General features: G+C 43.3%; 1 protein-coding gene across 1 annotated transcript in view; it reads left to right on the forward strand.

Moving 5' to 3' along the window:
• The window catches only part of LOC126175055 (delta-sarcoglycan), a 505,275-nt gene that overhangs the window by 14,029 nt on the left and 468,654 nt on the right, over positions 1-22,592 (forward strand). Inside the window, exon 2 of the mRNA XM_049921574.1 lies at positions 15,575-15,684. Coding sequence (XP_049777531.1) covers positions 15,575-15,684 — 110 coding nt within the window. The remainder of the gene's footprint in view (positions 1-15,574; positions 15,685-22,592) is intronic.

Raw genomic sequence — 22,592 nt, forward strand, 5'->3', positions numbered from 1 at the left:
ACTTGTGTACAGACTGCGCGCGAAATGGTTTAGTGTGCACAACTACGTGCGAGCAGGTTCAGCATTACTTCAGCAAACACGTCGACTGCGCGCAACTGTTTTATTTGAAACTTGGTAATACTTACACAAAACTGTTGGTAGCACTGTTGTCATTAATCTCATTCTCCGAGTGCTGTGCTCTATGTGCCCGTTCCTCCTACTTGTATGTGACTAGTAAGTTGTAAATGGATTGGAATATTACTGTGGTGCATCTGACAAGTGAAAGAGGCCAAAAGACGATCGTTGTTACAAGAAATAAGTTTCGGAAAGACAGAGAAACACAACGTACAGCAGCGTGGAGATGCAAAACAAAAACATGTAGGTTACGATTTACTTAACCCTTTATTCAATGAGCATTAAATCCGAGAGTAAAAATGTTACAAGTGTAGTTGATTATTTGAAAATGAACTTTCCATACGCAGATTGGGGTTTCCGCCTTCTAATACTATATATTTTTAAAGAACTACCAATACTTGTGTTTCTTAGGACTCTCGAGCATAAGTTTCAGAGTGCAGTTCCATCTGTACACTGAAGCGCAAAAAAACCTGGTATCTCCATGCGTATTCAAATACAGAGATATGTAAATAGGCAGAATGCGGTACTATGGTCGCAACGTCTATATAAGACAACAAGTGTCTGTCGCAATTGTTATATCGGTTATTGCTGCTACAATGGCAGGTTATCAAGATTTAAGTGAGACTGTACGAGGTGTTACAGTCGGCGCACAAGCGATGGGACACAGCATTTCCGAGATAGTCATGAAGTGGGGATATCCCGCACAACCGTTTCACGAGTGTACCGTGAGTATTAGGAATCCGGTAAAACATCAAATCCCCGACATCACTGCGACTAGAGAAAGATTCTGCAAGAAAGGGACCAACGACGACTGAAGAGAATCATTCAGCTTGACACGAGTGCAACCCTTCCGTAAATTGCTGCAGATTTCAATGCTGGGCCATCAACAAGTGTCAGCGTGCGAACCACTCAACGAAACTTCATCCATATGGGCTTTCGGAGCCGAAGGTCCACTCGTGTACCCTTGATGACTGACGCAGAGCTTTACGCGTCTCCTGGACCCATCAACACCGATATTGGACTGTTGATGACTGGGCCTGGTCGGTGTGGCCGTGCGGTTGTAGGCGCTTCAGTCTGGAAGCACGTGACCACTATGGTCGCAGGTTCGAATACTGCCTCGGGCATGGATGTGTGTGATGTCCTTAGGTTAGTTAGGTTTAAGTAGTTCTAAGTTCTAGGAGACTGATGACCACAGATGTTAAGTCCCATAGTGCTCAGAGCAATTTTTTTGTTGATGACTGTAAACTTGTTGCCTGGTCGACAAGTCTCGTTTAAAATTCTGTGTGCATTACATTTGGTGCACTGGATAGAGTTTTAAGACTGGGTCGGAGATTTTCTCTGCTTAGGGACTGGGTGTTGTGTTATCATAAACATCATAGGCACGGTAGCTCAGCGTGTTCAGTCAGAGAGCTGGTTGGTCTCTGTAATAAAAAAAATCTGAGTGAAAGGATCAACAACGAACTTCAACGGATGTCATGTGATGTCCGCTACCAAATACAACGAACAAAATACAAAAAAAAAAAGATACGACTCTGAGATGTGACACGTAAGTAAGCATGCTGTCTGGTCACCTGCATCCATTTGTGTTCGTTCTGCCGAACTTGGGCAATTCCAGTTGGTCAACGCGACACCCCACAGGTCCATGATTGCTATAGAGTGGCTCCCGGAACACTCTTCTGAGATTAAACACTTCAGATGGCCACCAAACTCCCCAGACGTGAATATTATTGAGGGTACCTGGGATGCCTTGCATCGTGCTGTTCATAGGAGTCCTCCACCCGCACATATTCTTACGAATTTATGGAAAACCCTGCAGGATTCATGGTGTCATTTGCCTGCAGCACTATTTCTGACACCATGCCACGTCTTGTTAAGGCACTTCTGCGTGCTCGCGGGGGCCCTACAGTAGATCAGGCTGGTGTACCAGTTTCTTTGGGTTTTCAGTGCATATCGTTTTTTTTATGTTATCGTCCAGAGAGGGACAGTCAATTAAACCAAAATGAGTGATACAGACGTCACCTAACTGACAATAAAAGGCTAAAACATGTGCAGGATGTACAAGAATCGACTTTAAACTATAACGAATACGAATGTTTTTGAAAGCCGTTCTTACTCTTATCATAAGGAATAAAAATAGTTTTTGTTTCTTGCCATACCTATTGCTAATCGAGCTTAGCAATCAGAGAGCTGTAAGTATCTGAACATGGAGACAAACATACTGTAGTGCCAATTTAACATGTGTTTCCTTCCAGCTGACTTCAATCTAAAAATGTCCACCATGTGCAGCTGACCAATTTCAAAAATTGGCCACACGCGCAGCTGACCACTCCAAGAGCAATTAATATTTGGGGTCTGCGTGCATTCTCGATCACCCGGGTGGGCAGACACGTTCCTAATCAATTTCCACTAATATGCAGCCACATAGTTTCGATGAGATAGTGTAAATGCTGCCGTTTGTGTTGTAGTGCGGTGGATTATATGAAATTATGTTTTAAATCACTAGGGTCAACATATTTCTTCAAATCTTAGACAATTTTAGTTGATCTAAAATAAATAACAAGCAGTTGTAGTTAGTCAAGAGTGGTCCCTCCACTGTCATTCTGGTTAACAGGAGGAGCCAGCTTACAGCATACTACAATACTTCCCATTAAAATTGCTCCACCAAGAAGAAATTCAGATGATAAACGGGTATTCATTGGACAAATATATTATACTACAACTGACATGTGATTAGATTTTCACGCAATTTGGGTGCATAGATCCTGAGAAATCAGTACCTAGAACAATCACCTCTGGCCGTAATAACGGCCTTGATACGCCTGGGAATTGAGTCAAACGGAGCGAGGATGGCGTGTACAGGTACAGCTGCCCATGCAGCTTCAACAGGATACCACACTTCATCAAGAGTAGTGACTGGTGTATTGTGACGAGCCAGTTGCTCGGCCACAATTGACCAGACGTTTGACATTGGTGAGAGATCTGGAGAATGTGCTGGCCAGGGCAGCAGTCTAACATTTTCTGTATCCAGAAAGGCCCGTACAGAACCTGCCACATACGTTCGTGCATTATCCTGCTGAAATGTAGGGATTCGCAGGGATCGAATGTAGATTCACGGGTCGTAACGCATCTGAAATACAACGTCCACTGTTCAAAGTACCGTCAATGCGAACAAGAGGTGACCGAGACGTGTAACCAATGTCACCCCATACCATCACGCTGGGTGATACGCCAGTATGGCGATGACGAATACACGCTTCCAATGTGCGTTCACCACGATGTCGCCAAACACGGATGTGATCATCATGATGCTGAAAATAGAACCTGGATTCATCCTAAAAAATGACGTTTTGCCATTCGTGTACCCAGGTTCGTCGTTGAGTACACCATCGCAGGCGTTCCTGTCTGTGATGCAGCGTCAATTGTAACCGCAGCCATGGTCTCCAAGCTGATAGTCCTTGCTGCTACAAACGTCGTCGAACTGTTCGTGCAGATGGTTGTTGTCTTGCAAACGTCTCCATCTGCTGACTCAGGGATCGATACGTGGCTGCACGATCCGTTACAGCCATGCGGATAAGATGCCTGTCATTTCGAGTGCTAGTGATACGAGGCCGTTGGGATCCAGAACGGCGTTCCGTATTACCCTCCAGAACTCACCGATTTCGTATTCTGCTAACAGTCATTGGATCTCGACCAACGCGAACAGCAATGTCGCGATACGATAAACCGCAATCGCGATAGGCTACAATCCGACCTTTATCAAAGTCGGAAATGTCATGGTACGTATTTCTCCTCCTTACACGAGGCATCGCAACAACGTATCACCCGGCAACGCTGTTCAATTGCTGTTTGTGTAAGAGAAATCGTTTGGATACTTTCCTCATGTCAGCACGTTTTTGGTGTCGCCACCGGCGCCGGCGTTGTGTGAATGCTCTGAAAATCTAATCATTTGCATACCACAGCATCTTCTTCCAGTCAGTTAAATTTCGCGTCCGTAGCACGTCATCTTTGTGGTGTAGCAACTTTAATGGCCAGTAGTGTACTTTCAATGAATACTGGTCTCAACTTTCCTGTTTGATTGGCTTCTCCCCATTAACAGTATCATGTACCGGTGCTACAAGACAAAGAGAAAAGGCCAGTGACATAGCGCCATCACTGCTACTCGTGTTACGGGCTACATGAGAGCAACACAATTTCTTCGATTATCAGTACTTGAACGGGCCACGTACGATCCGAGTCACATTGGACAAGTGACTGACTGTGATCTGAGGACTCGCTGAAATCACCGACAGCAGATGGCTCGCGAACAACGAACAGGCCTGCGAGCAGTGTGTTCGCGAACATATCGACAGCCGCTAATCACGATACTTTTCTGTTCAGCCAGGGATATGTACCTATCTTTCTCAGACAGTGCCACAGGACTTCAAGCTTTGCGGTTTCGCGGAACAACAATGTGTGTTTGAGGGTTCGATGGTTGGTCGCTTGTGAACAGCTCGTCTGTGATTCTTCTTCTTATTGTGCATCTACATATGAGACATGCGCATAATAATAGCGCTGAGTATTGTATAGAAATTTCCATTTTATGCAAGTTTATTTTTTCTGAAGCAAATTGTATTGAGAAGTACAAACTAACGTGAGTTATTGTTGGGACACAAATATTTTGAAATTACTTGGGATTTCGCTGTAGCACGTGTGCTTAATGGTAACAGATTCGATTGACGAGTATAGGTGAACATTATTTACAACCGAAATTTATACAAGGTGTTGCACAATTGATATTATAGGTTCCTAGAGCGACGGGAATAACTAAATAAGGTTTTGATAAGCACTCATGTCCGGAAATGCACCATGTGGATATAAAATAAGTTTGAAGATCGCTTTCAGATATACAGCTTCACGGCACGCTAACAAACGGAGAGGAAGGTGCCGTCTTCCGTCCCTGTTGTAATTTTGGCATCACATATCATGTTCGTCCCACTACAACAAAAAGTGAACTTTTTGGAACTGTGGAGAGTTGATTGTAATACTCCACAGACACGGTTCACCTCGACTTTGAACGGTGCGTCCATGGTCACATAAAAGCGAACCCGACGATGGGTACTTGAAACACTTCCTACGCCATGGGCTGCTGTATAGCTCACAGCCCAGAACTGATTATATCCGCTGTGGGCGCACGGTGCTTCCAGAGCCATTTCCGGACATGGATTTCTCGTCAAAAATTTATCTACTACGTCTCCTCTACAACGCGTAGACGGCTCTGACAAAAATTGTGATACTCACTGCATAAATTAATGTGAACTAATACTCAAATTTACTTCTCTGTTAGTGGATTAAACTGTATGAAAGATTTGTGATACCACACTGAGTGTGCATTACTTAAACCAATTAGGAATATTGATGTGTGCAGCTATACATATGTCGGCCGGGGTGGCCGATCGGTTCTAGGCGCTACAGTCTGGAACCGCCCGACCGCTACGTTCGCAGGTTTCTAGTCCTGCCTCGGGCATGGATGTGTGTGATGTCCTTAGGTTAGTTAGGTTTAAGTAGTTCTAAGTTCTAGGGGACTGATAACCTTAGAAGTTAAGTCCCATAGTGCTCAGAGCCATTTGGACCATTTTGCTATACATATACTCAAAACAGAGAAAATCAACTAACAAACTTTTCTTATCCTAAATTTTTCCAGTGATTTAGTACGATAAATGCTCTAGGGCTTTATTTAAGAAACACGGTATTTTGCTATGCGCAAATATGTTTAACGGGCGTGATCCTTTCTACTAGCTAATCGTACAATACCTATTATATTCTTTCGCTAGAGAAAGCTTATAGTGACGTATCTGTGATATCTACTCATTATTCGGTCTTTATTCTAGCAATTCTCCTCCGTAACATACACTGCGGTGACAAATGTCATGCGATACCTCCTAATATCGTGTCAGACGGCATTTTTCCTGGCGTCCTACAGCAACTCGACTTGAACCGACTCAACAAGTCGTTTGAAGGTGCCTGGAGAAATACTGAGCCGAGCTACCTCTATAGCCGTCCATAACTGCTAAACCGTTACCAGTGCAGGTTTTTCTGCACGAACTGACTTCTCCATTACGTCCCATAAATGTTCGGTGGAACTCATGTCGTGCGATCTAGGCGGCCAAATCATTCACTCGAATTGTCAATGATGTTCTTCAAACAAGTCGCAAACACGCGTGGCTCAGTGACACGATGCGTTTTCATCCACGGAAATTCCGTCGTTCTTTCCTGCAAATGGTCTCTAGGTAGTCGAACATAACCATTTTCAGTCAATGATCGGTTCAGTTGGGTCAGAGAGCCCAGTACATTCCATGTGAACACAGCCTACACCATTCACGAGCCACCACCAGCTTGCACAGAGCGTCGTTGACAAGGCATCGTGGAGAGTCCGGCACACTCGAACTCTATCACTAGGCAGTATCAGCTGAAATAGGGACTCATCTTATCAGGCCACAGTTTTACCGTTGTCTAGGGTCCAACCGATATGGTCACGAGGCCAGGAGAGGCGCAGCAGGTGATGTCGTGTTGTTAGCAACGGCACTCGCGACGATCGTCTGTTGTCATTGCCCTTTAACGCCAACTTTCACCACACTGTCCTAACGGATACATTCTTCATACGTCCAGCGTTGATTTCTGCGGATATTTCACCCGGTGTTGCCTGTCTGTTAGCACTGACAGCTCTACGCAAACGCTGCTGTTCTCGGTCGTTAAGTGAAGGCCGTCGCGCACTGGGTTGTTCGTGACGAGAGGACATGCCTGAAATGTGGTATTCTCGGCACACTGTGGAACACGGAACACTAAATTCCGTAACGATTCCCGAAATTGAATGTCCCAACTACAGTTTCCGGTTCGAAGTGTGGTAGCCGCGCATGGTAGCCGAGTGGTCTAGGCGCCATGTCACCGTTCGTGTGGCTCCCCCTGTCGGAGGTTCGAGTCCTCCCTCGTGCATGGGTGTGTGTGTGTTATCCTTAGCGTAAATGAGTTGAACTTAGCTTAAGTAGTGTGTAAGCTTAGGGACCGATGACCTCAGCAGTTTGGTCCCATAGAACTTATAACATATTTCCATTTTTTTTTCAAAATCTGTTAATTCGCATCATGCGGTTATTATCACCTTAGTACAAATGAGAGATCCGCCAGTATACTGCCCTTTTATACAGCGTGCGGGATGCTACCGTAATCTGCATTCAATTATGTGCTTATCGGTGTGCCACGACTTTTGTCACTTGCGGGTAGTTTTTGACGTTATGTGCCATTCCGTTGAAGCCAGAACTGAGATACCGTCTCTAAAACACCTTTAATACCTATTATAATGCCATTTTGGCAGTGTTCACTAAGGCTTACTCCCTATGGTTTCTTACAAAATTTAGACAGCTATCACTAAGAACAAAGGACCAATCTGTTCATATACTCAGCACTGTCTGCCACATGTGTCATAATACCCTATCAAGATTGTACAGGGATGGTAGTGTGTCTAATCAAGCCAAAAATAAATATTAGTTAAATATTATGAACACGCCTTGTAGATATAAATACCGAGCACTTACATAGTTAACGTATTATCTTCCATACACATTTCCGTACAGAGAAAGACCAAACGTGTAAAGTAACTTGCAGGCACAAAGTAAACAAAATACAATCTGCCTGTGTGCATAGATTGCAGCGTATTCTCCACACGTAACAACTCAACTCTCGTGCTAGCAATACACTTTTTGAGGTAACGGCCACAGCTCGACTGTTGAAGGTTACATTTGTAAACATCCCATCTGGCGACAGTACTCGAGATAAGTAATTTGTAGACAGCCAGATGGAAAACTAACTACCACCGATGGATATCTAGGGCACTAGATTCTAGGCGAATCACTGGTCGAGGTTTCTGGTGCGCTTGCAAAGCAATAGTGGTGGAATCAGCGGCAAAGTATGAAAAATGGCTGATGACGATATAGTCAAACAATAGTTCCAGATGTACCAGGATGGTTCTGATAGTGGAGTGTGTTCATTTCCGCTTAAATATCGATTCACGTTGTAAAATACGAAATTTTCATCTGTCAGCACATATAGATATTATCCAAAATCCAAATGCATTAAGTAACATGCACTGAAAATATTTACAAACTCTGTATCAAGCAGTATCTGAGAGAGTTAGCTTTGATCCCCGAGTTTTTGTCCGTGTTGATCTCGGAGCAGTTCTGGACTTGTATTACTCTCACTGTTCCTCGGGATCATCTCTGATGTGCTTCAAAGACGTTAACTTTTTTCGTGTACATTCCATCTTAATGCAAATAGACATTGAACATTTTCGTGATATGGCTGCAGTATTTTTGGTAATTTGTGTTGCTTCAGGAATTTGTATTTGAGCACCTTTTAGGTGGTTGGCTACATATGGGAATCTCCGATCATGTGTACCTTATATACACAATGTTAACTGAAGAGGCGATTTTTCATTAATTTCAACAATACTCCATTCATTTTCGAAAATGTCTTTGTATGGTCACCATCCTTTGATGTACTAGTAATGATACTGTATACAAACAATCATTCGCTTTATCTGAATGTTCCTCCATTAAATTGGATACCGTTATAAATGTTTTGGAGTTACACCATCTATTTCATATTTTGGAAGCACGCCGAACATAGAAATATGTTCTATAATAGCATCCATATTCACCAGGTTAACCGTGTTAAGTATCAGGAAATAGTCAAAATTCCAATTATGCGGTGTTTGATACTGGGCTTAATTTTGCCAGCTGATACGCTTTTCCGTTAGTATTACACGATATGTTTCGTTGCATAACGTTACTTTGAGCAGATAATTAGAGAAACAACTCTAGATTTTACGTCTCAGGCCTCCTAGATACAAACAGATCTGAACTTATCGAATCAGTTAGGAAGGAACCAGTGACCATAAAGTTGCGACAGCAACTACCACCACAGGTATTACAAGGACTGTTACAAAAGGTGGGGAAATAATTTTGCTTATCCAGAGTGACGGGATACAAACTGCAGAATATCTGAAGAGTCAACAACAAATATTCAGTACTGAAGACGAAGATATGGAACACAAGTGGAAAAAATTCGAAAGCATCGTTCAGTATGCCTTGGACAACTATGTTCTGAGCAATGAGATGGAAAAAACCCTCATCCGTTTAATAACCGTGTTAGAAAACTGCCACGAATACAAAGAGAGTTTTATCATGGATCTACCAGACAAGCAAAATTTCAAAGAGGCGGAAATGAGCGCAATGGGAGTAGTGAGACAAGCGTTCAGTGACGCTGAATGCAAATTTTTTCCAATCGATCTAACTGAAAACCTGAACAGGTTTTGCTCTTGTGTACAATCACCAAGCGAGTTGGAATCATCCATACAGTCACTCACAATCTCTGCAGGTACTTAAATGTAAGATAACTTAGAGGTAGTCGAAATACTGTATTCTCTTTTCCGAAATTGTTTCACCGTGGAAAATCGTAATACGGTCCCTCGTGTCAATCATCGTACGAACGTCGAAACGACAGATACTGAGATGACCGATAATAAAATAAAGAATCAACTGTAATCACTTAGTAGTGGAAAGGCATCAGGACCGCACGGGGTACCTGTGAGATTCTAGAAAGTTTCTGCGAAAGAACTTGCTGCCCTTCTAACAGTTGGTTCGCTGGAGCAACAACAGGTAGCTAGCGACCGGAAAGAAAGCAGGTCTTATCCGTTTTCAGGGATGGTCGCAGGACAGATTTACGTAACTACAGGCCCATATCGTTCACGTCAATCTATTGCAGAATAATGGAACATGTTTTATGCGCAATAATTATGAAAGTTTTTGCAGAACGGAAATCTCCTAAGAAATCAATATGGATTCCGGAAACAAAGATGTAACGAAACTCAGCTCCATCTGTTCCTCCGCGAGAGCGCCGGCCGGAGTGGCGCTGCGGTTCTAGGCGCTACAGTCTGGAACCGAGCAACCGTAACGATCGCAGGTTCGAATCCTACCTCGGGCTTGGATGTGTGTGATGTCCTTAGGTTAGTTAGGTTTAATTATTTATAAGTTCTAGGGGACTGTTGACCTCAGAAGTTCAGTCGCATAGTGCTCAGAGCCATTTGAACCATTTGAACCTCCGCGAGAGCCACTGCGCTGTTGACAACAACGCTCAAGTTGATGTATTCTTTGATTTCGGGAAGGCGTTTGACACCGCCCGGCACTAACGTGTAATGAAAAAAAATACGTGCTTACCCTGTATCAGTCCAGATCTGCGACTCGATACAAGACTTCTTTGCCGATAGAACTCAACATGTCGCTCTTAACGGAACAAAATCGACAAATTTGTAGGTGATTTCTGAAGTATCCCAACGAAATGTGATAGGTTCAAGTGATTCAAATGGCTCTGAGCACTATGGACGTAACTGATGAGGTCATCAATATCCTAGAACTTAGAACTACTTAAATCTAACTAACCTAAAGACATCACACACATCCATGCCCGAGGCAGGATTCGAACATGCGACCGTAGCGGTCTCGCGGTTCCAGACTGTAGCGCTTAGAAGCGCTCGGCCACCCCGGCCGGCGAAATATTATAGGTCCTTTGCTGTTACGACGTATATAAATGGTGTAGTAGGAAGCACCGGAAGCCCTTTAAGACTATTCTAAGATGATACTTTTTTCTATAAGATAGTAACAACGTCAGGAGACAGTAAGGATGTGCAAAATAACTTGCCGGCCGGGGTGGCCGAGCGGTTCTAGGCGCTACAATCTGGAACCGCGCGACTGCTACGGTCGCAGGTTCGAATCCTACCTCGGGCATGGATGTGTGTGATGTCCTTAGGTTAGTTAGGTTTAAGTAGTTCTAAGTTCTAGGGGGCTGATGACCTTAGAAGTTAAGTCCCATAGTGCTCAGAGCCATTTGAACCAAAATAACCCACTTAAGATTGATGAATTCTCCATTCTCTATCATTTGACCCTGAACGTAAATAAATATAACACATTGCGCATATATAGGAAAAGAAATCCTCTACTATACAACTACACTACTGATGAGAAATTGCCAGAAACAGTATATTCCGTGAAATATCTCTGAGTAACCATCCAGAGCGATTTTAAGTGGAATGACCGCATAAAAAAATAGCAAAAACAGCAGACTTCAGGTTGAGATTCATAGGAAGAATGTTAAGGAAATTTAACCCACCCTTGAAATAAGTTGCTTACAAGGAGCTTGTTCGACGGATTCTTGAGTATTTTTGATGAATCTGGGACCCTTACTTGGTTAAGGCTGATACAAAGGGGAAAGAGAGAGAGAGAGAAGATCCAACGAAGAGCTGCGCGTTTCGTCACGGGATCGTTTAGTCGGTGGGAAAGCGTTACAGGGATGCTCAAGAAACTCCAGTGGCAGAAGCTGAAAGATAGGTGTTGTGCGTCACGGAGAGGCTTACAACTGAAATCTCGAGAGAGTGCCTTCCGTAAGGACTAGGACAACATATCACTTTTCTCACATACATCAGACAAAATGATCATGATGAAAGAATTCAATGAATATAGCTATCACAGAGGTCAACCGACAATCATTCTTCCCAGGCATCATTCGCTAGTGGTTCAGGCCAGGGAGTATTAGTCAGTGGTGTCAGAAGTTCCCTACGGCACCCACCCTTAGATGGCTCGTGGTGTACAGTTGTAGATGTAAATCAAGTTAAACATTATTTTTATAATTGGCAGTAATTAACGTAAGCATTATTATAGAGGTCCTTCATCTCTTCATTATTTTTGTAACAGATCAAAGTAAAGAGAGAGGTAATCTTCGACACAAGTATTTGTTTTAACAATATGTTCTTCTACTAATCAAAACATTTAACTCATATTATGAATTACACGTAGACTTATGAAACTCTGATTTCTTTTATTTAAGTTCATTTTGAGTAGGATTTATTATAAAAGAAGTATGATACATATCTGGTAAAAATAACGTAATTACTTTCTTCAAAAATGTGCATTGAATTAAAATTCTCAAAAACTTATAATTTAAACAAATCAGATTGTGTAATATTTCTACAAAGATAAAAATTATTTAAATTAATTACTTATTTAAAAGCCCAGAATGTCTTCGTCTAAACAAACGTTATGGGAATTTATGAAAAACTGTTTTATTGTATATATATATTGAGCAGTTTTTTCATAAATTCCCATATTCCAGAAATTTCTGACCTTAAAATGAAATTACTTTGAAATTGTTATTATTCAAAGGCTTAATTTCTTGACTTTTCTTGTGGCGAAATTTACGTTATAAACACTTATGGAGCTGGCGATGTGTTTCTCCGTCACGGAGTATCTTTTGACCGTGTTATGTACACATTGTGTTGAATCCATCAGTACCGTACTTTCTAATATGTTTATGAAATAGGTACTTGGAAAAACATAAATGTAGAGAGAATGAGTGAAAAATGGCGTTTCAATTTAGTGAGTTGAATAAATAAATAAAAAGAACGGAGCGTAATTTGTTCTGCGAACATGCTTTTAGGCAACGGCAAAGAAGCTAAGAAGAATAGCTTTTATTTGGATATTTCTAATTTTTACTTCCCATAGAGCGACATCAAAATCCCACATAATTGTCATTTATGTTCAAGATGTACCAAAATTGTCCATGTTGCATGTTATCGGTAATAGTGCTTAGCTACATGAGGGCATTTGGAAGTTCTGCGGAAGTTCTAGTTTAGGAAGAAAAATTTCGAGTCGCAGGGTGTACATATAACGATGTGAAAGTCACCCGTACGGTGGCAGAGACAACCTTCCCGCACATAGAGTCTCACATTGTAAGTAGGCTGTTTAGGTTCTTATATTGGTAACGCCGCCGCCACGTAGCGCTCTCTGTATGAAAACCACTGCCTGTGCTGTGTGCAGTCTGTGGCTAGTTTGCATTGTTGTCTGCCATTGTAGTGTTGGGCAGCTGGACGTGAACAGCGCGTAGCGTTGCGCAGTTGGAGGTGAGCCGCCAGCAGTGGTGGATGTGGGGAGAGAGATGGCGGAGTTTTGAAATTTGTAATACTGGATATTATGAACTGCTATATATATTATGATTATTAAGGTAAATACATTGTTTGTTCTCTGTCAAAATCTTTCATTTGCTAACTATGCCTATCAGTAGTTAGTGCCTTCCGTAGTTTGAATCTTTTATTTAGCTGGCAGTAGTGGCGCTCGCTGTATTGCAGTAGTTCGTGTAACCAAGATTTTTGTGAGGTAAGCGATTTGTGAAACGCATAGGTTAATGTTAGTCAGGGCCATTCTTTTGTAGGGGTTTCTTAAAGTCAGATTGCGTTGCGCTAAAAATATTGTGTGTCAGTTTAAGCACAGTCATTGATAATTTTTCAAAAGGGGACGTTTCATAACATTTGCCCGACCTGACTATACTAATGTTCAAATGCGTGTGAAATCTTATGGGACTTAACTACTAAGTTTATCAGTCCCTAAGCTTACACATTACTTAACCTAAATTATCCTAAGGACAAACACACACACCCATGCCCGAGGGAGGACTCGAACCTCCGCCGGGACCGGACCATACGAATAACTTTGTGTACTTGTTTTTATCTAAGTTAACCTCGCAGATAGGCTATTTCGGGCAGCGTAATATAGTACTTTATCCCTGCAAAAATACTAGAAGTGGATCTCTCTATCCGACGGGCCGTACCATCAGCCACTACCATAATAAAAGTTTACTGACAGTAAATACTCGCGCTAGAAAAGAATGTTCTGTTATACTAGTTACGAGAGCACACTGAAAAGTATTGCCTCCGAATTTTTTATGTGAAGAGTCTTAAAGCTTTTATAAATAAAATAATAGTTATTAATGTTCTACATCTTTATTTCTTAAGTCTCCATATTTGTAACCCTCTACCGCTAGAGGGCTCCGAACTGCAGCTTGCAGAATAGCAGAGTGTAGTGTACGTATTTAGTTGTGTCAGTAACAGCGTACTGCAATCGAGTTCCGAATTACAGGAGAACCCTCTCCTACAGCACGACAATACCAGACCACGCACGAGCGCTGCGACATCTGCATCAGCCGGACGCCTTGAGTTCACTGTCGACGATCATCCTCCAACAGTCCCACTTGGCGCCGTCTGATCATCATCTGTTTCCAAATTTACGAACATTTCGGAGGATTTTAGTTTGACGCTGATGAAGCTGTGTAACCAGAGATGAATCCAGAATGAGATTTTCACTCTGAAGCGGAGTGTGCACTGACATGAAACTTCCTGGCAGATGAAAACTGTGTTGTCCGGACCGAGACTCGAACGCGGGACCTTTGCCTTTCGCGGGCAAGTGCTCTACCAACTGAGCTACCCAAGCACGACGCCCCGTCCCCACAGCTTTACTTCTGCCAGTACCTCGCCTCCTACGTTCCAAACTTAACAGAAAATGGCTCTGAGCACTATGGGACTTAACAGCTGTGGTCATCAGTCCCCTAGAACTTGGAACTACTTAAACCTAACTAACCTAAGGACATCACACACATCCATGCCCGAGGCAGGATTCGAACCTGCGACCGTAGCAGTCGCGCGGTTCCGGACTGCGTGCCTAGAACCGCGAGACCACCGCGGCCGGCCAAACTCTCCTGCGAACCCTGCAAACTAACACTCCTGAAAGAAAGGATATTGCAGAAACATGGCTTTGCCACAGCCTGGGGGATGTTTACAGAATGAGATTTTCACTCTGCAGCGGAGTGTGCGCCGACATGAAACTTTCTCGCAGATTAAAATTGTGTGCCGGACCGAGACTCGAACTCCGGACCTTTGCCTTTTGCGGGCAAATGCATTGGCAACTGAGCTACCCAAGCACGAAGCCCCGTCCCCAGAGCTTTACTTCTGCTAGTACCTCGTCTCCTACCTTGCCCGCGAAAGGCTAGGGTCCCGAGTTCTAGTCTCGGTCCGGCACACAGTTTTAAGCAGAGATGAAGTTATCTCTCCGCCAACAGAGTCAGACATTCAGCAACTGCTATCAACAAACTGGTCGTTCGGGGAGGGGGTGGGGGGAGCAGATGGGGAACGTTTTAGTCGCTAGGGTGACTATGTTTGCGTGGTAGAGTAATGGTGATGTACGCGTACGTGGAGATCTTCTTTGCGCAGCAATCGCCGACTTAGTGTAACAGAGGCGGAATAAGGGGAACCAGCCCGCATTCGCCGAGGCAGATGGAAAACCGCCTAAAAACTATCCACAGACTGACCAGTTCACCGGACCTCGACACAAATCCGCCGGGCGGATTCGTGTCGGGGACCAGGTGCTCCTTCCCGCCCGGAAAGCCAACCGGGCGGGCTTGTGGAATATTAATAACGTTTGTTTTATTTAAAAGGCTCTAAGCTTTTCGCGTTAAAAATTCGGAGGCATTATTTTTCTGCACGCCTCAGTAGTTCTCGTCTTGTAGGCGCGAGTCTTCTGCTGAATGGATGTGTGTGTCTTTCTGTTCCCAGAGCTCGAGCAACGGCCCCAGCAAACCTGGAGGCGGCGCCGCTCCCGGTTCTTCGCCCGCTGCGGGCAACGCGGGGACGGCCGGTGCCGGCGCGGGCACCGTCGTCAACAGGTGAGCCCCACCAGCAGCTGCCAATCTAAGCACAGTAGTAAATAAAACGTAAATTATGAAACTGTACCAACGGTAGCTTTTATTGTCACCTCATCAAACTCTGGTCACCAAATTTCGTGATACTGTTGTAACACATGTAATGTAACACATTTATTTCTCAGCCAGTTTCGTGCATTATTTCCGCTTCAGGATCTACAATTTCATGAAGTTCCGATAAGTGGTGGCGTTATACCAAACTTCAAAATGGCATCTGTAACGGAGGTGCGCGCCAAGTAGAGAGCTGTCAATGAGTTTCTTTTGGCGGAAAAGCAGAGCATTACAGATATTCATAGGCGCTTGCAGAATGGAGACTTGACAGTGAACAAAAGCACGGTGAGTCGCTGAGCGAGTCGTCTGTCATCATCGCAACAAGGTCGCGCAAACCTGTCCTACGTCCTGTATACAGCTGTAATTCCTGCAGAGCTGGAACGTGCGGACACTCTCATTCGAGTAGGTCGATAATCACAATCAGACACTTCGCTGCTCAACTGGACGTATCTGTTGGCACTGGTGACACACTCATTCACCAGGTAGAGTAACCAATGATGCGCACCTACCGGGTTCCTTGCCGCCTACAGAAGACCCTGAACAGCAACAGAGGACCGTCCTTGCTGATCGTGACAATTTTTTTGTCGAACATCGTCACAGGCGATAAAACATGGATTCGTTACTTCGAGCCGGAAACATAACGGCAGACCATGGAGTGGCGCTGCACTACCTCTTCTCCGAAAAAGGTCAAAGCCGCAGCCTCAGCTTGTAAAATCATACCCACGGTTTTCTTGGACTCTGAAGCGGTTATTGTCTGTAATGTACCCATTCGGCACAACGGTCAACTCTTTAGTGTACTGTGCTACCCTCAGGAAAATGAGGGAGCGTCTTTAGCGTGGATGTCGCCACGAAAATACAAACAAACGTCTCGTTCTCCGTAACAACACAAGCCCCCACACAAGTCTGCGCACCTGGCAGGAGCTCAGAAAACGTGATGGGACTGTTCTTCCTCATCCACCCAGCAGGCTCGGATCTCACACCTTCAGACTTCCATCTGTTTGAACTAATAAAATATGGACTCCGCAGGCTGCGGTACTTGGATAATAGCGACGTTATTGGTGCAGAAAGACGTTGACTCCGAAGTCGAACAACACAGCAATACCATGCGGACGTACAGACCCTCCCAGTAAGGTTGCACGACGTCGTCGCATTGAATGGATGTTATGTGGAAAAATAGGGTTTTGTAGCCAACAGCATGAGGAATAATACGACGTGGTAGAATGATGAATACAACCAACTTGCTTTCGAAAAAAAGTGAGGCATTACTTACTGAATGCCACTCGCAGTTTTAAAATACTTTTCGGAGACATTTATTAGAGACGTCTGTATCATGGCTCTTTAGGAAATGTGCCACCTCAAAAACCAACCTGTCGTCATTCTGGAAATGCCTGCCACACAATCAAGTTTTCATTCAAGATAAGAGGAAAAAGTCTCTGGGTGCCGTATCAGGAGAACATAGATAGCGAGTGAGCAAAATTTTACGTCCAAGAGATGCAGCATCTGTCAGTGCATCCTGTTCAGAATAAGGTGGTGTGTCGTCGCGGAGGAGAAACATCCCCTTCGACAGCTCTCGCCGGCACTTCGTCTAGATTTGGCAGGACACTTGGAAAATGTAACAGACCTACTAAGGAGACTGCCTACACTACGCTTGTTGGTCTTCTTTTAGAATACTGCTGTGCAGTGTGGGGTCCTTACCAGATAGGACTGACGGAGTACGTCGAAAAAGTTCAAAGAGAGGCAGCACGTTTTGTATTATCGCGAAATATAGGAGAGAGTGTCACAGAAATGATACAGGATTTGGGCTGTAAATCATTAAAAGAAAGGCGTTTTTCGTTGCGATGGAATTCCAATCACAAACTTTCTCCTCCGAATGCGAAAATATTTTGTTGATACCGACCTACATAGGGCGGAACGGTCACCACGATAAATTAAGGGAAATCAGAGTTCGTACGGAAAGATATAGGTGTTCATTCATTCCGCGCGCTGTACAACATTGGAATAGTAGAGAATTGTGAAGGTGGTTCGATGAACCCTCTGCCAGGCACTTAAATGTGATTTGCAGAGTATCCATGTACATGTAGATGATAGCCTCCCGTAACATCATCAGAAGATTTTGATGGCATGCTGCTGTAACGGTTTGCCCATTACCAGCAGTGCTTAATGGAAGTCCCAAATAACATTCAGCATCACCTAGCCCGATGAAGACTGGATCTTTGCTTTATTCGTCGGTCGTGAATGCACGTGTTTGCACTGCTTGTTTGCTCCTTTTTCTCGGGTAGTAGTGATACGCTCACCAGTCGTCGGTGGTTAATAGGCAGTAAAAAAGTCTTCTGGAACGGCCTGACGCTGCTGTTGCTTTTCCGCTGCTGCCTTGGTTCCGCGGGATTCTGAAAATAATGTGACCAGTCGTGGAGTCCAGCGGGCGACGACTTGTGTCGCTTTCAGGATTTCGTGCAAGATGCTGAAAACACTTTAATTACAGATTTCCATTGTTTTACACCGACGCCTTGATCATGACACACCCGTATTCGATCACCAGAACGCGTACTTCTCTTACGATTCCTCTTTTTTTTTTTTACCGGTAGATGATCTGTCATCTCCTTGTTTATCATTCCGAAGTTTGACCACACGAGACGCATTTGCCTTACCTAACCACTACGACATATGATAATAAACTTTTGTCGTACACTTTCACCAACTCAGTATGAATTGTGGCACCCTTGTTTCGCTGTAAACGCAGAAAATAAAGTAGTCCACGATACTGCACTTCATGAATGGGCTGCGTCAATTTGTTTTGAATCCTGTAACGATTTTCTGGTGTACTGTGGCGCCAGGATTTCGATGTGTTCCAGGACAGAAGATAAGTACCTCCATAAAAACAATAAATTAATTCAGGATCATTATTATCTCTAGGAGATAATTAGCACTTCATGACGAGGCCCTCTCGTAGTGAAAAGCACAGTCACCGTCTAAAGCTTGTATGCTGTTGACTTGTTCCAAACCGTGTGTCAGACTTGCAGTAGGTAACTGGAGCCTGTACATTCACAACAGGAGATAATTTAATACCGGCGCCCCAGTAGCAATTTATAACAAGAAAGGAAAGCGAACTGTTTCTGTGTTGTTGTTTTTTTGTGTGTAGTGTAATCGTGAAATTCATCACAGTATGGAGGTCTCGCAACATGGTTCATGTATTCACTGCAGTAGGTAGGTGAACCTAGTCGTAATTTGCAACCGGCTTCATGTTGTTGGGAGATGCCTTGTTACTTCATTGGATGCTGAAGCTGCCTAAATCTTATTAGATGGCTGCCAAATGACACTATAAGTCATTGCAGGAACTTCAAACGTTACTCATAGTACGATATATCACAGTAGGTATTATCTGTTGTTGTTCCACGTGACTGAAACACAGAAATGAAGAAGCTGTATGTTTACCCCTGTCAACGACGTCCATGTTCAATAGACCCTTAGCTCCTAGCTTCACTCTGAAATCGTTATTGTGTTTAAAACATTGTTTCACTACGAAGAACTAGAAGTGAAATGAAAATGAGAGAGAGAAAAAAGGAATGGCCGCATGTTTCGTTATCCAAACCGTAAAGGTATCGAACACGGGCATGAACAGAGAAGATGTGCCAGACCCTTTGTTTCATTGAAAATTACAGCATTTTGAAACTAGACAAGACGCGAGGACAAATAGCAGTAGAAATTATCGACCAAACGAAAACAGTTTCTGCCACCAATGCCACAAAAACCATGTAAATTGCTGTCTGCTGCAGTTGTGTTTCGACAGAACACTTTTAGGCCTAGCATGGGTAGTGTGCAAGTTATGGCTACGATTTACTCTATGTCTGTGTGAGTACCGCAACCATCATCCTACCAACCTCGCCGAATAATGAAGAGGCTGATTTACACGTGTTCAAATGACTCGAAGATGTAATAGACAGCAATAATTTTTTTTTCTGAGGGTAGGATTCACCACATTCATTTTGCTGCCCAAATGGCAAAATCTACGAACAAATTTAAGTTTTTGTACGTCCATCCTTGTGCCTGGAGTTCAGGCGGACTACGGTAGTTCGCTATTGTAACAAAATCAAACAACATTCTGGTGTTGTTTATTGTGTAGGTACCAGCTTCGGCGCTTCAGTCTTTGCTGAAGGAGTTATCACGACCCATATGTGGCCAACAACTGGCTGAGTTGACGTTGATGAGCTTGCTTTTGTCGATGTTCATCTCTTATCTTCCTTTCAATACACCGCCATTTCCGTTACCAGAGAGGATTAACGGAGTACATCGAGAAATTTCAAAGAAGAGCGACACATTTTGTATTATCGCGCAATTGGGGGAGGGAGTATTGCTGACATGATTCTGGATTTGGTGTGGACACCAATAAAACAAGGGCCTTATGCCTTGCGGCGGAATCGTCTCACCAATTTCTATCACCAGTTTTCTCTTCAGAATACGAAAATATTTTGTTTACGCCGACCTACATGGGGAGAAACGATCATCACAATAAAATAAGGGAAATCAGAACTCGCACAGAAAGATATTGGTGTTCGTTTTTTCCGCTCGCTGTTCGAGATTGGAATAATAGAGAATTATTGCGAACGTGGTTCGATTAACCTTCTGCCTGGCCTTTAAGTGTGATTCTGCAGAGTATCCATGTAGATGTCGATCTAGAACCACACTTCCCAGGTTTTTGGTGTCTGTTACAGAATTATGATGTCATCGGCAAACCTCAAGGCTTTTATTTATTCACCCTGAACTTTAATTCCTACTGCAAACTTTTCTTCGGTGTCCTGTTTCTGTAATTCTTCTCCTTCTTCTTTTTGTGCTTTTGTCGGTATGGCAATGAAAGGATTTGGCATTGTTAATGTTACAGAGTGGGCATATGCCCTTTCTGTCGCCACCCTGTTACTCCCGGGGCGGAATATGTGTACCCTAAGAGTCTCTGAGTAGTGTGCTTTATGTGAAAGTGAGCGAAAGTTTGCTAAATGTTTGTGAATCGTACAACTTGGGTATAACCCGGTATTCACCTAATTGAACGGGAAACTACCCAAAAACTACATCTGGGCTGGGCAGTGCACGGACCTTTGCCGTTAATTCACCGCGCGAATGCGATCCAGGGCTGGCGGCTATCATGGAGAAGCCTTAAAAACTGTACACTGTACTGAACTTAATGTATAAAAGACCTTGACTGGTGGTACAACAGACACGTAATCGCATTTAAAATCATTTTTCTTCAGCTTCAGCTGGTATGTTAGTTATTAGTAGTGAAACGTCCCCTTAGAAAAATTATAAATGACTGTGCTTAAACTGACACACAATATTTTTAGCGCAACGCAATCTGACTTTCAATAATCCCTACAAAAGAATGGCCCTGACTAACAATAACCTATACGTTTCGTCAATCACTTACCCCACAAAAATCTTCGTTACTCAAACTACTGCAATACAGCGAGCGCCAGTACTGCCAGCTAAATAAAAGATTCCAACTACTGAAGGCACTAACTACTGATAGGCATAGTTAGCAAATGAAAGATTTTGATAGAGAACAAACAATTTATTTACCTTAATAGTGTTCAAAAGTCATAATATATATATAGCAGTTCATGACGTCCAGTCTTACAAATTTCAAAACTCCGCCATCTCTCTCCCCACATCCACCACTGCTGGCGGCTCACCACCAACTGCTCAACGCTACGCGCTGTTCACATCCATCTGCCCAACACTACAATGGCAGACAACAATACAAACTAGCCACAGACTGCACACAGCACAGCCAGTGATTTTTCATACAGAGCGCTACGTGGCGTTACCAATAAGAAAACCTAAACAACCTACTTACATAGCCACCATGCTCCCCACAAAAAATTTTACAAATTGTTTTGGGCACTGGCCAATACAGATTTGAAAAAAATTTTCATAATTAAAGTAAGAAAGATATCAAATGCACACACTTATTAATACAATGTTGGTCAGAAGCTAAAATTTTCTAACAGTCCATAAAGACAGTCCTGATCGTTCATCACAGTAAAACTGCCGTTTCTTTTCTCAAAGTCTGAGCAGTAAAAGACAATCCACACGGAAGTAGTGGATTTCAATGCCGTCTTGAAGAAGTAGTGTTGTCCTTCCAACGGAAAGACAGTGCTGACTCTTGACATGCTGACAGGTAATGGGCCACAACAGAGCAAACCCACCGCAGAGTCCGTCGAAGTTTTGAAGAATATTGGTAGGTAGGTCACCACAGCACAGACCACTGTAGTCTTGTTACAGATTACGGTATTGGTGGGCCACCAGAGGTGCAGACCCACTGCAATCCTTGTAGAAATAATGGTACTGGTGAGTCATCAAAGGTGTAGACCCACTGTAGTCCTTGTAAAGATGGCTAGCAGCCATCCAATGCGCCTGTGCAGGTGCACAATCACCATCGAAGAGTCTTGTGGACAATATAGCACCTCCATGAACCACCACTTGTGCACTCACAAAAATTTTTTGAAATGTCCTTAGAACCAGCAATGCTGTTATCCTGTCCCTTGCTGAATTATTAACACACGTGCAAACACTAATAGTCCCAACTTCTCATATATTGTGCATTACTATGACCAGCAGAAACGTGTGCAGTGAAATGTCTCTTAATTTGAAGAACTGATGTCTATATTATTATAAATTTACAACATAAGAACACAATTACAAAGGTACAAAAAACATCATTAAAGAACATAATAGTACAGATAACATTTGTAGTAATACAGGCTTTACAAAAGAATAGAAATAGACATATACATCAGTGTTACAGGAATAATGACATAAGTTAATAAATAAAA

Source organism: Schistocerca cancellata, chromosome 3, assembly GCF_023864275.1.
Source record: "Schistocerca cancellata isolate TAMUIC-IGC-003103 chromosome 3, iqSchCanc2.1, whole genome shotgun sequence".
In the NCBI taxonomy this organism is placed as follows: Eukaryota; Metazoa; Arthropoda; class Insecta; order Orthoptera; family Acrididae; genus Schistocerca; species Schistocerca cancellata.